The 17,305-nt window shown below is 35.5% G+C and overlaps 1 protein-coding gene across 3 annotated transcripts in view; it reads right to left on the reverse strand.

The window, feature by feature from the left end:
* The window catches only part of LOC149263210 (glycerophosphodiester phosphodiesterase GDPD6-like), a 334,598-nt gene extending 331,650 nt beyond the window's left edge, over nucleotides 1-2,948 (reverse strand). The window contains exons 1-2 of one of the 3 annotated variants that reach the window (XM_089387374.1): nucleotides 2,806-2,929; nucleotides 2,621-2,741 (exon numbers count right to left, since the gene is read on the reverse strand). In XM_089387374.1, the coding sequence (XP_089243500.1) occupies nucleotides 2,621-2,651 (31 nt within the window). In that variant the 5' untranslated portion in view covers nucleotides 2,652-2,741; nucleotides 2,806-2,929. Of the gene's footprint in view, nucleotides 1-1,209; nucleotides 1,403-2,620 lie in introns of those variants that run through there. The other 2 variants (XM_089387371.1, XM_089387378.1) reach the window with 2 other exon arrangements.
* Between the last annotated feature and the right edge of the window lie 14,357 nt (nucleotides 2,949-17,305).

The following is a 17,305-nucleotide window of genomic DNA, read 5'->3' on the forward strand; positions in this document are numbered from 1 at the left end:
GAATTCCATAGCTAAAGCCCATAGAACCCTTCCCCTCTATGTCCTTTGGGGGATTTGGCGCGCCAGGAATGCTTTGATTTTCGAAGGCAAACTGCCTGTGACAATCACTGTTGCTCTGGACATTGAGGCTTTTTTAAGGAAATTGGTCCCTAGACTCCAAAGTACTCTCTTCGGACTGTCTCATATGTTGATTTGTCTGACATTTTTCCTATTTGTTCCTTTGATGGTGCCTCCTCTAAAGGGAACTGTGGATGCAGAGTCTCGGTTCATTTGGACCCTGCTATTCATTATCATTTCTCCTGGCATGGTGGTAGGGGGGACAACTGCAGGGCCGAGCTGATTGCATTGTGGGGGGCTCTCCAATGCTCATCTTGGCTGGGCATTGATAACTTTCTTATTTTTGGTGACTCCCTTGTCTTGATCAACTAGATTCAGGATTGCTTCTCTCTTGAGGTCCCTGCTCTTTGCAATTGGATCTAGTTGATCCAGAACATTCTCCCCACTTTGTCTGATGTCTCCTTTCAACAAGTATTTCGGGAGCAGAACATGCAAGTTGATGCGCTCTCAAAAGCTGGTCTCTCCCTCTGCCCAGGGTTTATATTCTTTGAAAAGATCTTTGTCGACAGGGGGTGGTATAGCAAGATCATTTGAGTATTAACTCTCATCCCCGTTGCAGTGTTTTGGTCTCATTTTTGCCAGCATCTTTTTGGGTGGGGATCCTTGCAAACTCCCATGTTTTTCTGCTTTTTTGCAGTTCTTCTGTGGTGGTTCTATCATGTGGACAATCGAGCTGATTTACATGATCTGATACATCCTATGAAAATGTAACTTTCTCTATTCCTGGAATGAAAGTGTTTTTTTCGTCTGAAAAAATAAATGAGTAGTTAGATGCGCGCAAGTTCCATTTGAACTAAGATTCAATCGAAGTTCGATGTGTGTTACACCTATTTTGTTAGCAACAAGCATAGATCCATTTTAAATACGGATTTAACATGAGCGTAATTTTTTTATGAACTAACATTATCTAAATATTTTGTATAGTTTATTATTTTTTTAATTTTTAAAATTTTTTATTTGGACGACATGGGTCAAATTTCAACTTTGATGACAAATGAGCAAAATTTCAACTTTGATGATGAACGAATAGAGTTACACATCATACTAAGCTGTAGAATGAACCTCTTGCTCAATCAGACGACCAATGTTTACCTCTTTCCAAGCTTAACATCTCTGATCTCATGGTCCCGATCAATTTTGATCGACAACCCGCATTGTCATCATCTGTGAAAAGACGCGGAAAATAGCCGGTCGAAATACGCCCAACAAGATCTAACGACTCCAGTTACTCCCATCGCATAATGGATAATCGTAACTAGAACCAACTAGCATGCCATTTAACCACATCGAGACCACCCGATATGATCTGACGACGGGGGAGCGACGCATCTGACGATGGATATTCTATATCGCACGATAACTTGTCTGATGATAACCGTGTCATCGTCACCCAAGTTAATCTAATGGCCCAAGCCTAGTGTAATCCAACGGTTGATATGCAATGACGGAACAGAACTCGATTTCCAGTTAATTGTCCGGTGGATGCCAAATATGATCGTATGGTCACTGTTGATATGATCTAGCGAACTGTATTCACATCGGGCACACAGATACACATCATTTAACAGTGTTATTGCCTCTAGATATGATCTGATGGCACACAACAAATCAGATCAACGGTCCAGGTATAGATCGCACGACACACTTAGCTGGAGATTAACAGAACCCAATCACACGACAATCATTATCAAACAATAAATGATTAATACTGAGGTATTAATTAGGGGTATTCGTTCGAATTAAACATTTTTCAAGTTAATACCCCTTGCGTATTATCGGTATATTCCATAAAACCTCTTGGGGAAAGCAGTAGCACCCTATCCCTTGAGTTTTGTACAGATAGACAATTCTCCTCTCGCTGTGACATCATCTTAAGCTATTGGTCTCTTTGTTCAAGTGATATATTCTTTAGCCAATGGGTAAAATATCTAGTGTTGCACTATTTTCTTCTATTGGTCAGCTCTATTCCTCCGTCTGATTTCTCTCTACGGTGCACTTGTTATGTGTTTATGCCGTGCTGTTCTAGTGCTGTTTTCTCTTTGTTTGTTACAGGATTTGAGGTTTGTTGGTTGGTTCCATTTGATTCTTTAACTTATGAATGTTAATATAGTACACCTAAAACTTTACACTAGGGGTTGTATATAATGATGATATCTATTACAATAATATCATCACATTGGAGCACTGAATCTTACCAGCTCAGAACCAGAGAAAAAAAAACTAAAACAAAACTACATGTATTCCAAAATCAGCAATGCAGGAGACTCTGCATTTTGTCAAGAAATTTTTTATGACAAAATTCATATACCATGTAGACTTTGCACCAACTAACATTTCATTAATCAAAGAAGTACTCAAATCTACCATGAACTTCTAAATCAAATTGTTATAGTTCAGCAATCGCAAAACTCAAAAACTATAACTGCAATGGAGGAAACTGTCTCTGCTCAATATAGACCTGCCATTTAACCTAAATGAAAATAAATAGGGAAAAGAAAAATACAGGAAAGAAAAGAGGTTGCTGCGATTGCCATAGTCGCGTTTGCTGTTAACAGCTCCGACCCAGTGAGAGGCGTCTAATATATTTCGACGACTTTCACTAATGGCGAGGATCTCGGGAGTACCTAGCAGGAATATGCATCCATGAATATGGGTTTTCATCACTAATGGCGAGGATCTCGGGAGTACCTAGCAGGAATATGCATCCATGAATATGGGTTTTCAAATCAAATATAGTAAGTTAATAAGAATCCCATTACTTCACTCAGCTTTTCATGTGATGTGGTAGAGCACGAGAACACGGGTGGAAAAGTCTAAAAGCAAACGATACAGCCTTATCCAAATCGAAATGTGTAAATAAGTTCTCACAAATAATAAAAATATTAATTTCAATTTTAAATTATATACAATATCTTAATTTTATTAATGGACTAAGATTAATTATTAAAATATAACTAAATTTTTTTATTTTTGAGGTCTATCAAGTTAAAGATAGCTTCTGGGACAGATTGCTTCTTTCATTTGCTTGATGTATTCTATTTTTTTCTGTGAAGCTTCAAAATAAATGCTCCCAACTTCCCCACAAAGCTCTCGCTAAATAGATTATCCCAAGAGTTAGCTGCCAGCATATCTCCATAATTTTTCTTTGTCTTTGAAGGCCTCACATGGTATGGGGTAAATCTCACGTGTAAACATAAATCTAATTATTATTATGGGAGTCGTCTAATGGAGGAAGCCAAAAGTGGTTGTAATCTGAGTAAAAAAAATTCAAAAAATCTGGTAAAAGCAGATCGTGTTTTTGATGGTGGAAATGGATTCAGCACCATCAAAAACAATAAGACACCTAAAATTTTGAAGTTTAACAACTATAACTTGGATTTACAAAAATCTTTGTCGAATTTTCTCTAAATATGACCGAAATTTCCATAACTTTCCCGTAACTCCTCCGCATTGTTAGACTGCCTCATTATTATGTAAAAAACAATATAAATTTAAAATATAAAGAGTTTTACTAAAACTCAAAAAAAATGACATTTAACATTTAACATTTTTATACTTATATAAATAAATTAGAGGTATGGTAAATAAATAAAACTTATTTTTATATTTACGCCATAAACTTATTTATATTTACGAAAACTCAAAAAAGGTTTTATTTAGGTGAAGCCTATGGACCAAATACTATTTTAATACCAGAGGCTAAATACCATGGGCCAAATACGATATTTATAAAAGATGTCTAAATAAAAATATATCAAATAGATTAGAAATCAACATCTAATTATATACCAAGCCTATGGGCCAAATACTATGGTAAATAAAAAGTATGACAAATAAATAAAAATATAAATAAACAAAAAGTATGGTAAATAAATAAAACTTCTTTTTATATTTACTCCATATTCCTCTTTATATTTAAGAATATTAAAAAAGAGGTTTTATTTAGGTGAAGCCTATGGCCCATATACTATAGGCCAAATTATTATTAATACCATGCAAAAAAACATTATAACCCTAATATTAATATTAAAATATTGTTATTATTATTATTAAATTTAATATTCATATTCATATATTATAATATTAATATTATTAAATTTAATAACTTTGGAATAAAACAATATTAAATTTTTTATATTATAATATATATTAATATATCATGATATATATTAACTCTAGATATACATGGGAGGGAAGAACAAAGACATAAAGTGATAGAGGTGGAGAGATAGGGAGAGATGGAGATAAACTGAAGGAGAGCGGAGAGGAGAAATGAAGAGAGAGTCAGGGAGAGGAGTGAGAGAGGTAGAGAAGGGTAAGAGAGGGAGAGGGAGACATAAAGATGGAGAGGGGGGGAGAGAAGCAGAGAAGGAGGGAGATGGTGATAGGATTGGAGGACAGAGAGAGAGAGAGAGAGATAGGGGAAGAGAGGGAGGTAGGAGAGAAAGGGAGAGAGGAAGGACGAGAGAGAGAGGAGGAGAGAGGGAGGGATAGAGAGATGGAGTTGGAAGGGGAGAGAGGGAGAGAAGAAGAAAGACATAGAGAGTGAAAAGTGGAGAGAGAGAGGGAGTGACAAGGGAGAGATGGAGAGAGAGTGTGTATGTTTAGGGGTGAGATAAAGAGACGAAGAAGGAGAGATGGAGAGAAGGGGGCAGAGAAGAGAGAAAAGAAGAGAGGGAGGGATATAGTAACATAGAGAGAGAGAGAGAGAGAGAGACAGAGACAGAGACAGAGAATTGTAGGGAAAAGAGTGAGAGAGATAGAGAAAGAGGATTGGAGGGCAAAGAGAGAGAGAGAGTGATGGGGGAAGAGAGAGGGAGGTAGGAAAGAAAGGGAGAGAGAAGAAGGATGAGAGAGAGGAGGAGAGTGATGGGAGAAGAGAGAGGATTGGATAGAGAGAGAGAGAGAGAGAGAGAGAGAGAGATGGTTATTTCTGATGCATTTGTATTTATAGTTATATATGTAATTTGTTGTGTTCTTGTTTAAATACAGATCAAAGGGAGGTGGGAGAGAGGGGGAGAGAGGAATGAAGAGAGAGGAGGGGAGAGAGAGATAGAGATGGAGTTGGAGTTGGAGGGGGGGAGGAGAGGGAGGAAAGAACAAAGACATAGGTAGATAGAGGTGGAGAGAGAGGGAGTGACAAGGGAGAGATGTAGAGAGAGTGAGGGTGAGAGGAGAGGAGGGAAGAGAGAGAAGAGGAGAGGAGAGAGATAAGGAGAAAAGGGAAGAGAGATAGAGGGAGACATAGAGATGGAAGGGAGAGAGAGAACGAGGGAGGGAGGGATATAATGACAAAGTTGGAGGTAAGAGAGAGAGAGAGTAATGGGAGGAGAGAAAGGAAGAGAGAGAGGAATCAATAAAGAGAAGGAGAGAGAGAGGGAAAGAGAGAGAGGGAGGGGAGCATAAATACATAGAGAGAGAAAGGTGGAGAGAGAGAGGGAGTGACAAGGGATAGATGGGGAGAGAGTGAGAGAGTGAGAGGAGAGTGGAAGGGAAGAGAGCGAGAGAGAAGGGGAAGAGAAAGGGAGAGAGATAGATAGATATGGAGAGAAAGTGTGTATTTTTGGTGGGTGAGATAGAGAGACGGAATAAGAAAGAAACACATAGATATGAATATAGATATTATATAACCAAACTAGATCCATCTTTGTTGTGGAACCAGCTCACAAAAAGATAGAAAAGATAGATGAACGCCTTAGAAACAAGCATCTTCGAGGGGGAAACCTCCTTTACATTTCACAAATGAACAATTCTTCCATGATACAAATGACAAGACCTTCGTTCTATATATAGGAGTTTAAGGGGTCATAATATAATCAGAGCCGACATAACAATAATAATGTAAGGGCACAATAATAACAATAATGGGCTTCTATGGGGCATACTAATAACAATATGGGGACTAGCACAACAATATAACAAGGGGATTGTACTAATAACAATAAGGGGTTACACTAGTAGTATAGGGACCTAACATGCCCCTCTCCTTCAAAAAGTGTTGTCCTCAACGCTTGAGTAGTTCTTGATGCTTCTGTATAAATTCTTGTCCTCCCATGTGGAATCTTCAGCAGGTAAGTTCTTCCACTTGATGAGATACTCAGAAATTGATCTATTTCGTAGCTTTTGATTTCTCGGTTCTGTGACTACTTCAGATTCCAATATGATTTTTCCTTCCTTATCAAGTTCTCGCAATACTGTTTGAACTAGGATCTTCTGCAACTTTTGAATGAGTTCCCACTCCTTTGGGCATATGGATATATGTAAGACCTGATGTTTGGGGGAACACTTCATGGAATCAAATGAATAGCATGATCATGATCACGAATAGGTGGGAGGCCTTTGGGAGTCTCAAATACCTTGGAATGATTGTCCAAAACGTTTTGGAGATCTGGAGAAATACATGATTTCGATGTGGGATCCTCTAGTGAACATAATTGTGCAATTACACCCCTTTGTTCTTTATTTAGAATCTTTTTCATGCTGTTAGAGTTGATTATCTTTCCAGGTTTTCCTTCAATACCCCTCAATTCAACTTCTTTTCCTTCCCAAAAAAAATTCAAGAAAAATTCTTGAAAATTAAAAGCTATCATACCCAAAGATTGTAGCCATTGGACTCCTAGAAAAACATCAGCACCACCCATTGGAATGGAAAGCATTGGGCTATTCAATACATATTCTCCCATGGATAGCTTGATATTATGGCACATTCGAGAGCAATTTATGGTTCCTCCACTTGCAACCATCACTTGACACTCTGGTGCTGGATATAGGAAGCAATTCAATTCCTTGGATATCTTACAATCAATAAAATTATGAGTACTGCCCGAATCAATCAACACTCTTACCTTTTTCTTCTTGATATGTCCTATCTTGATAGTTTGAGGAGTGGTAATTTCTTCCAATGCATTACAAGATATGGTCAGATTGATTTCTTGAGACTCGATGTGATCTTTCAATTCTTGAACATTTTTCTTCTTGATATGTTCTTCTATATTGATAGTTTGAGGAGTGGTAATTTCGTCCAATGCATTACAAGATATGGTCGGATTCATTTCTTCTTTCTCGATGTGATCTTTCACTTCTTGAACCTTTTTCTTCTTGATATGTCCTTCTATCTTGAGAGTTTTAGGAGTGGTAATTCTTTCCAATGCTTTACAAGATATGGTCGGATTCATTTCTTCTTTCTTTGGGGTTGGTTCCTGGTGTGTATACTCTTATTTTGACATTTCTTGATCCTTTTCTTCCTCCTCTCCTCCTCTCCACAATCAATGTAAAATCATTTCTTCTCAGCACACTTATGACCTTTAATGTATTTGTTATCACAATTGTAACAAAGCCCTTTTTCTCTTTTTTCTTCCAATTGTTGTGGTGTAACCCTTGTAGGTTGTGGAAGGCTAGGAGAAAAAACACTTCCATCTTTACAGTTGTGAAGGGTAGACTTCCTTGTTGCCATAATTTTGCTTTCCACTTTGTAACAAAGCCATTTTTCTCTTTTTTCTTCTAATTGTTGTGGTGTTGCTCTAAAGAAGGTGTTGCTCTTTGTATCCTCATAATGTGCTGTCATTTCCTCTGTGAAAATTGACCACGTAACAAGTTGTTTATGAGAACAAAGCTCTTTATACCATAAAAATTGATCCAGTTCTAAATATGAAGATGCAATACATACCTTTTGTAACAGTGGTACACCATGTAGATTAAAATATTGCTCCATCCGTAATATCTAATTTACTGGATCATTTCCATCAAACTTCCTCATATCGCATTTTCTTGATTTCATGAGCTTGATCTTGAAATGAATGTAACTCTGTACTTTCATATCTCAAAGTTCTGAAATTGTCTCCTGCAGTAGCCCTTTGAGTCCTCTTTCTAACCCCGCAAGTCTGATCCGAATTTTATTCTCCAAGAAAGAGTTATGCCCAATATCCTAAGATGACATGATTATATAATGTTTTAGTAGATCAAACTCGTACGACGTGCCATGTGTCACTGTTTCGCCCTTCGGATTTGAAAACTATGCACCGAAAACTAAAGTCCATCCTCTTTCTGTAACTTCTTACGAAATTTCAATTTGTTGCTCAGAGAGAAAGTTATGACGATTTTCCCAAGGTCACCTGTTTAGGATGTAATTCGGGAGTCTGCAAAAATCCTAACTTCCTCAGATCATATATCCGAAAATATAGCGAGACAAGATCTGAAATTCGGACCCGAGATTCAGAACGATTTCTTCTCAAATGGGTTTTTTCTTTAGCTTCTGAAACTTCGTAGCGAAAAGGTTATAGCGAAAATACCACGATGACCTATTTTAGATGAAATTATAGAGCTTGCAAAAACCCTAACTTCCTCATATCATATCTCCGAAAATATAGCGAGACAAGATCTGAAATTCGGATGTGCGGTTCAGCAAAGATTTCTTCTCAAATGGGTTTTTTTTTTTAGCTTCTGAAACGTTGCAAAAAAAAAGTTATAGTGAAAATACCACAATGACCTATTTGGAGTAGCGAAACCCTAGAATCGAAAGCTCTGATACCAAATGTTATGAAACCAGCTCGCAAAAAGATAGAAAAGATAGATGAACGCCTTAGAAACAAGCCTCTTCGAGGGAGCAACCTCTTTTACATTACACAAATGAACAATTCTTCCATGAAACAAATGACAAGACCTCCTTTCTATATATAGGAGTCTAAGGGGTCATAATATGATTAGAGCCGACATAACAATAATAATGTAAGGGCACAATAATAACAATAGTAGGCTTCTATGGGGCACAATAATAACAATATGGAGACTACATGGGCACAACAATATAATAAGAGGGTTGTATTAATAACAATAACGGGTTACACTAGTAGTATAGGGACCTAACAATCTTAACCCCAGTTCTATCAAGTGTCGAGGGGGATCAAATCTATCAAGGTGAAAATCTTTCCTCAAGTTTTGCAATAAAAAAATAGGTTTGCACCTCAAGATATTTAATCCCTCTCGGCGCTTTATAGATCCAAAGTTAAGATGGATTTAGGCTGGTTATATAATTCTATATAATATCTATATTTTTATCTATTCCTTCTCTCTATCTCACCCACCAAAAATACACACTCTCTCTCCATATCTATATATCTCTCTCTCACTCCCTCTTCCTCCCCTTATCTCTCTCTATCCCTCTTCCTCTTCTCTCCCTCTCTCTCTCTCTTCCCTTCCGCTCTCCTCTCTCTCCATCTCTCTCCCTCTCCACCTTTCTCTCTCTAGGTATTTCTTCCTCCCTCCCTCTTTCCGCCTCCAACTCTCTCTCTCTCTCCTTCTCTCTCTTGAGTCCTCTTTCTTCCTTCCACTCTCTCCCTTTCTCTCCCCCATTACTCTCTCTCTCTCTTCCCTCCAACTCTGTCACTATCTCCCTCCCTCTCTTGTTCTCTTATTCATAAATTATATATTGTGAAAAGTCTCTCATATTTATATTATATAATTTAATAAAAATAAATATAAATTTAGAAATTAGTGTTTTTAGTTTTTTCTATAATTATTATTAAAATTCAGCCATCTACTTATTTGTAAAATTGTAATATATTATTATTTAAATTATAATTTTGAATATATACATAAATATTATGCTTTGGAAAATAAATTATGTAATTTCAACCATAGTTAATATATATAATTCTAATATTTTTTCTAAAATTGTCACTAGATTTTGGGTAAAAATATATAATTCTAAAATTTTTACTAAATTTTAGACAAAAATATAAAAAATAAAACAAAAAACATATCTGAACACTGAATATTTAAACTACAAGTCAAGATAATACTTTATGGGTTGTTTAATGGAGATAAATCGTACTATTAGTGGTTATTTAAGGGAAATAAAAATTGTATTGTAACCATGCATTTTGGTGATTTATTCTTATATTAATGAGTAAATTTAGTAGAGATAAATATAGAGATCATCCTGGGAAACAAGGATAGTGTCAAGGATACTAATACCTCTAAATTTAAGGATAAAATGTGGGATGATGAGGAGTTGGAGGGAAAAAGGAATATAAGATATTGTGAGGAGGTGATCAACCCCACCGTTCATAACCAGAATTATCTCTCTGTTCTAATCGACGCTAAGAAAAAAAATGGACATCGCTAGGATAAGAGGTAATTCTCATGAGCTTTGAAGTGAAATCAAGCGATGGTCTACTCATAAAACTCCCTAGGATGATATAATTTTTCAACTTTGTGATACTAAGAGGGCGGAAGATGAAAAACACTTCCTCTTAGATTGCCTCGCTCTTACTCACATCCGCTCTCATTTCCATAACATCTGTCACACTTCCAATCTTCTTGACTTGTTAAGTCAACCCAACTATAGTGATCTTGGAGCACTTTCCCTTCTTTTTAATCATAGAAATAAGATTTTGAAGAATCACACTTATATTCATATTTTCTTGAGGTCTGATAGTGTAATGTCCCTTCCTAAATTAATTTGTCACAAGTTAATTGTTCTACCATTTTGACAATTTTGGAAGCCATCATAACCATAATATTTTTTGTAAAAGACTTAGGAAGGAAAAGGAGGTCGAAATATTTTGTTGGTAAAGCGTGGGGGCCACCCACATGAGGAAAGAAGCACTTGCCTTAGAGGAAAATTTGAATAGTCAAGAAGGGAAAGTTGAAATGCTAGATGGAGGGATCCACATGGGGAAAAGAGGCCTCCGAATTATAAATAGAAGAGGCCCAACCTCATTTGGTATCTTTTTGCATATCGAACTCAGCTCAGTTGCTCGAGCTACTTAGCGGGGTCACTTGCTATTTAGCAACGAGTTTTCCAAGCGGAGAAGTCACCCTCTCTTCAGTGGAACACGAGTGCCACCCTTGTGAGGTTCCATTCTACCATTCTAGAGGAGTGCTGGAGAGAATTTGGAGCATAACACTCAGCCATCATTCAACCAATGCGTATTCCAGGAGGACGTAGGAAGGGAACATGTGGGAGCCATTTTAGGGATCTTCCAAGGTGATATTGCAGGGAGAATTTTGGTGAAGGAGTTTCAAGGGGACACTAGCCTTTGGAAGAAGTTTGGGAGAAGGAGCTTGTTGCTTGTGAGTAATACTATTTATAGCACCCAGGGCCAGCGTAAAAGTCTCTCACTAGGCACATGTGGGAGTTTGTGGGTCAAGTATTTGCTGGGAGAGATAAGGGGAGTTTTGGGGAAGAGTATCTCAACATTTTTGGAGAGTTTTGGAGGGATTTGTATGGAGTTATAGGCAGATTGTACTTTCCAACAGTTGGAGGAGGATGTGGCTCTTGGGAGGCCGAATTTTCGGGGTCAAAACTAGGCCAAACCCTTTCTGGGTTTTGGTGGGTTTTGTTTGAGGAGCTTGGGGTTAATTTGGTAGAATTTTTTGAGCACTGGAGATGGGATTTCTAGCAACATATTTACAATAGAAAACACAATTTCACTGGGGCAGCACAGAGCATCATTGTAGCAGTTGTTTTGATCATATGGGCTTGACATTTTATCACCTGGGCTTGGTCATGCTTGCCATTGAGGCAAGCCTAGGTGCACCTCTTCCACATTATTGTACTATTGCTCCCATATCATAATAAAATGGCTCAACTAGTTGTTATTTCTGGACTTTTCATGGGTGTGCACTGAATGTTTGAATTTTATGGTGTTGTCTTATTTGTTTGCTTTGCATATCACTGTTTTTCCTAGTTTGGGACATTACATAGAGACTACATTGGTCTTAGTGGACATCCATCATCATCATCATCATCACCATCATGTGTTTGAAGATCATAATACTTTATACGGATTTTTATTTTATTTTTTAATTTACAAAATTTAATCTTTATATTAAATTTATTGCATTTTTTTTAGAAAATAATTATTTTACTATAATTGTAAGGTTTTTTCATGTAAAAATTATATTTCCATGTACAAGTTTTATTTGTATTAATTGTATTTATACTTGCATGTGCAATTGTACTAACACTTATAAATGTTATGGTTTAGAGATTAGGTTAAAATTTTGGACTTTTTTTATAATTATTATTAGAATTTAGTAATAGAAAATTGTTTGTAAAATTGTATTTTTTTATTATTTAAATTGTATTTTTGAATATATTGATAAAATTTATATTTTGAAAAAACCATAATATAGGGGTCGCAGGAGGGGCAAGGGTTATTTTTCGGCCCAATGAACAAATAAAGATACAATTTTCTTGGGGGTTGCCACTAACAATCAAGTTGAATACCTACCCTTTAGCGAGGATTGAAATTGAACACTAAGAAGAAAATTTCAAAATTCTCAACGTTGTGTGACTCAATGATTGTTATAAGGCAAGTGAGGAAAGCGCAAGGATTGACCAATTCATATCTACCTCCTATTCTTCAAAGGATTGTGCTAATCTCTATGCCATTCGAACAAATAGAATTATATCATGTTCTCAAACATCTAAACTCAAATACTGACTCCTTGGCCAATCACGGTGCCATGATGGAACAAGGGATGTTAGAAATTGATCAAAGGATGGTCGCTATATCCCATATCCCATGATCAATAGAGACATTACTATAGTTTTAAATCATGAAAAAATTATTAGATGTAATGGAAAACATATGTGGATATCCACATTGGGAGATGAAAGGATAAATAACATATTTAATCCAGTTATGGTAAAAAATTAGAGATCAAAGGAGAGGCATTGAATGGCATTAAATTCGCATCTTTGGCACATAACATTGGGGTACAATAGTTTGCATCCATATTCCACCTGGCACCGCCCTTTGGCTGCATGTGGGGGCAAGTAGCAGTGGTTTTAATTCTTCAAAGGGGGATGAAGTTCACAAAAGTGTGGGAAGCATTGGTTTTGCAAATGCATTTTCTCCCTCATACTTTGAACTAAATTATGTCTCTCCTCCATATTTGCTAGATGTCATTGCAAAGTATGTCACGTGATATTAGTACAGATTTGGAGTCTCTGGTAATTAATGCTTTAGGGAGGTGAAGCATAAATAAAATTGATTATATATGGCACCTTATAGCTCATATTCGATCTTGTCTTGCACTAAAAATTTTAATAGTGCGTAAAGGTGTTTGTTGTCTCTGGAAAATAGCAACTAGATGATTTCAAGCTTGATAATGGAGGCACAAGGGGCATCATCAGGCGAGGATAAAATAGAGAAATTGAATGGTCTCTTGGATCATTTAATGGAATCTCTTGAAGGGATCCTAAAATCTTTGCTTCATAGGGGCGCAACAAAGGAGAGCAAGTAACCTTCTAGTTGTTAGTGGGTACTATATTTTCACTTTTGCAAAGTACGATGGAAATTATATAGTTTGATATGTGCATTGAGTTAGCAATAATGAACGACAAGATTGCAAAGATAGCGGAATTCTCCAATAGTGGTTCCAAATCCAACATGGAAGTAGTTGAGATCAGCGAGGATCAATATCAAAAGAAGGTTAGAAGAGCTTGATGGATTGGAACTTTAGATTAAGGACGGAAAAACTCTGCATAAACAAGTTGGAGCAACCGGTTTTTTGTCAAAAAGCTAACTAAATTTTGAAGTATCTTAATGTATTGTAGCCATATATTATTGTTAGGAGTATTTTGTAGAGTCTTTCGAAGTCTTATGTTTAGGGATGTTGGAAAATCTTGTCACAAGGAAAGATAATCTATCGTTTATGCTTTTGAAGTCAGTATAGCTACATGTAATGAAACATTTTGTACGAATTCTGACCCAGACTCCGAAATTTTACTATAATATCAAAACCTTAATCATTCCTTTGAGAAAAAAAAACCCTTATAATATATTTAGATTATACAATTTCAATAAAAATAAGTTTGAATTTATTTTTATAATTATTATTAGAATTTGGCCATGTAATTGTTTGTAAAATTGTAATGTTTTATTATTTAAATTATAGTTTTGAATGTATAGATAAATTTCGAAAATCCTTAATATTTTTAGATTATAAAATTCCAACAACAATTAATATATAAAATTCTAATAATTCTTCTATAATTTTCACTAAATAGTGGATAAAAATACAAAAAAAAAAAACAAAAACAAAACTGAACAAAATTCACAAGATTGAATATTTAAACTACACATCAAAATAATATTTTATGGGTTGTTTAAGAGAGAGTAATCCCACTATAACCACAGAATTTTGTGTTCTTATATTGATGTGTAAATTTAGTAAAGATAAATATTAGATATTTTGTGTTTCATGATAAAAGTTGTTTTATATGGAAGTTTATTTTATTTTATTTTATAATTTACAAAATTTTAATCTTTGTAATTTATTTAGTAAATATTTATTTATCATAATTGTAATATTTTTTCATGTAAAATTTATTCTTGCATATACAAATTTTATTTGTATTATTTGTATTTATTCTTGTAGTTGCACTAGCACCTATACTTATTAGTTCATGTCTTGTCATAGTTTCATATTCATGTGCCAACACTAAGATCTTTGTTGCACCATAGAAGCACTTATACGTATTAGTTCATGTATTGTCATAGTTTTCATATTCATGTGCCAACACTAAGATCTTTGTTGCACCATGGAACCCCCAAGTTTACACTAGTGTTTACCACCTTGCGTTAGCATAATGATAACCAGACTAACCATCTCAACACAAATCCATAATTGAGTGGAATTGTGTAAACAACACATTCGATGATTCAAGTTTACCAAGATGAACCTATTTCCCCTTTAGGGTAACTACTTCTAGAAACAAACTTTATTGAAGTGTGATGATGCCACTTGGATGAGCTTTCATGCCCATTTCTTCCAATTCAGGTTCATTTTTCTAGTTCTTCCATTAAATGCATGACAATTTAGTCATACTTCACCTCATGAATTCTTTTAGATGACTCTAACGTGGTATATCATCTCTTATGTCTTACACATCATATGTTATGTGCACTCATAGATGGTACTTCATGCATGAACTTTATTTCAATCAATGTGCTATAAGGTTGTGTATGGAATTATTACTTAGACATGGTGTGATAATTTCATACCTAGATGTAAACATAATAAACATTGGGTATGATATGATAACACTTATTGATGATAAAAAAAATATTATTTTACTTCATTGTACCATGGCAGTATATAATTGTCCTTACATAATTGTCATAGAGACTTGGGTCAAATCATACTATTAGAGATCTAGTTAAGTCAACGTGCTTCATATCATAATCATACTTGACACTTCCCATCTTTCCCTTTTCACTCCCATGTCATGTCATAAAATGATATTATTCCTGCTCATGTTTGGATTACCATATATCATCTAATATGGCTAGTTAAACAAATTGAAGAACAATGTAAGTGAAAGTCAAATAAAGCCAAAAACACTAGAGGTGAAGAGCATGAAAAGTTTAAAAAATAAAAAATGATAAAGCTAGAGCTATGTCATTTCATTAAAAAGACCCTTACCAAAGAAAATGACTAAGAAATAAAAGAAAAAAAATAGAAAAAAGGGTAATAAAATAAAGTGTACGGGTGATAACTCTAAGCAAAGCTCCCTCCTAAAGGCTTGCATATGTAAAAAATGAAGATTCCTAGCTCTTGCGAGCTATTTGGACTAGTTAAAAGACATTTGACATCATTATATATATTTAAGGGTCTATAACTAAATTTCCTCTCCCCCTTATATAATTTATTCATCATGTTTAGTTATCTCTAGCCAAGTCACCTAGAACATATCTCTTGTCTTAGGAATTGTCAAATGTAAGAGAGGTAAGGTTGTCTTGCCATGGTAAACTTATGAAAATCATAAAATTAACTTATGCTATGATATTGTTAGAAGTTATTACTTAGTGTGTTGAGACTTTAATCACTATTATAGTTGGACACCCCACAATGGTATCCATGCACTATGCATCAAGATCCATATACTTGTAATGAAATCAAAAATATTTCATTGGATCTATGTACCTATAAATAAATAGATTTATATACATTGGAATGCATTCACATGTCTTAGGATCTATGATACTATATTGGGATATGTGTCATTGCCTAGGGATTTGTGATAGAGGATTGGCATTATCACAGAGGTATCCACATCATCACTTATACACTTGGTGCTATTTGGAGCATAAATTAACCAATTAGGGTGGTTACTACTAGGTATTCTAGCATACATGTGGAGTGCACCCTTTTTGGACCCCTCTTTCAACATGCAAGTGATTTCTAACTGCTTGGAGGGGTTATCTACTTAGCACACGTGTGAAGACTCCACTTGGGCACATGTGTTCTCTCCTAACCCACATGTATAATTGTTTCTAGAACCTTTTATAATGTGGCTCCTCGTTAGCCCTTATTTAACAAATGTGTGGTGGTTTTAGAGGGTGCTCTTTGGTTTTCCCATGGTACGAGGAGGGTGCTTATGGTCTTTCATAATGGTTTGAGCATATACACTTTTTTTTTGGATTCAAAATTATACTAAGAGGGGGGTGAATCAGTGTGATGATATTTTTTACTTATTTAAACATTTGAACATCACAAAATGTCAATCTCATAAACTAAACAAGTTACACAAGATATATTTGGAAACTATTACAACAGAAAACCACTAAACTTCTTTATATGAAAGATCGTGTAGGCACCAACCTGCAGGAGACATCAATCCCCTCTACTTCTTTGTAGGCCCCGACCTACAGGAGACATTAATCCCCTCTATTGTTTTACAAGCACCAACCTATAGGACACACCAATCCCCTCTATTTTTTTTACAGGAACCAACCTACAGGAGACACCAATCCCCACTATTTCAAGATTTGTAAGCACCAACCTAGATGAGACACCAACCCACACCGTTGCAAATATTCATAGGCACCGACCCACTTCATTGAGTTTGTTTGCTTCTTCACAATGTATGTTAGCTAATTCTACATTCACAAATTTTTATTGTTGCTTCCACATTCATTAGGCAAGTTAGTTATTTTTTCCTTCACTAGGTCTACTTATTGCTTCTTCCTTCATCGGGTCTAATTCTCTCAAAGCTTTTTGCTTTTGGATTCTTCTCAAAAATGAATTTGCACAACATGCCATGTATCCAATTTTGCAAATATTATTCTAAAATTTCTATCACATGTACCTAGAGATGTCTTATCCATCTCATCCAATTTTCACAGTCTTAAACATCTTAGAAAGAAATTTATAGCAAAAATGCCAAGCTCAC

Source organism: Pinus tabuliformis, chromosome 6 (genome assembly GCF_031772625.1).
Source record: "Pinus tabuliformis cultivar Carrire ecotype Pingquan chromosome 6, CPIR1, whole genome shotgun sequence".
In the NCBI taxonomy this organism is placed as follows: domain Eukaryota; kingdom Viridiplantae; phylum Streptophyta; class Pinopsida; order Pinales; family Pinaceae; genus Pinus; species Pinus tabuliformis.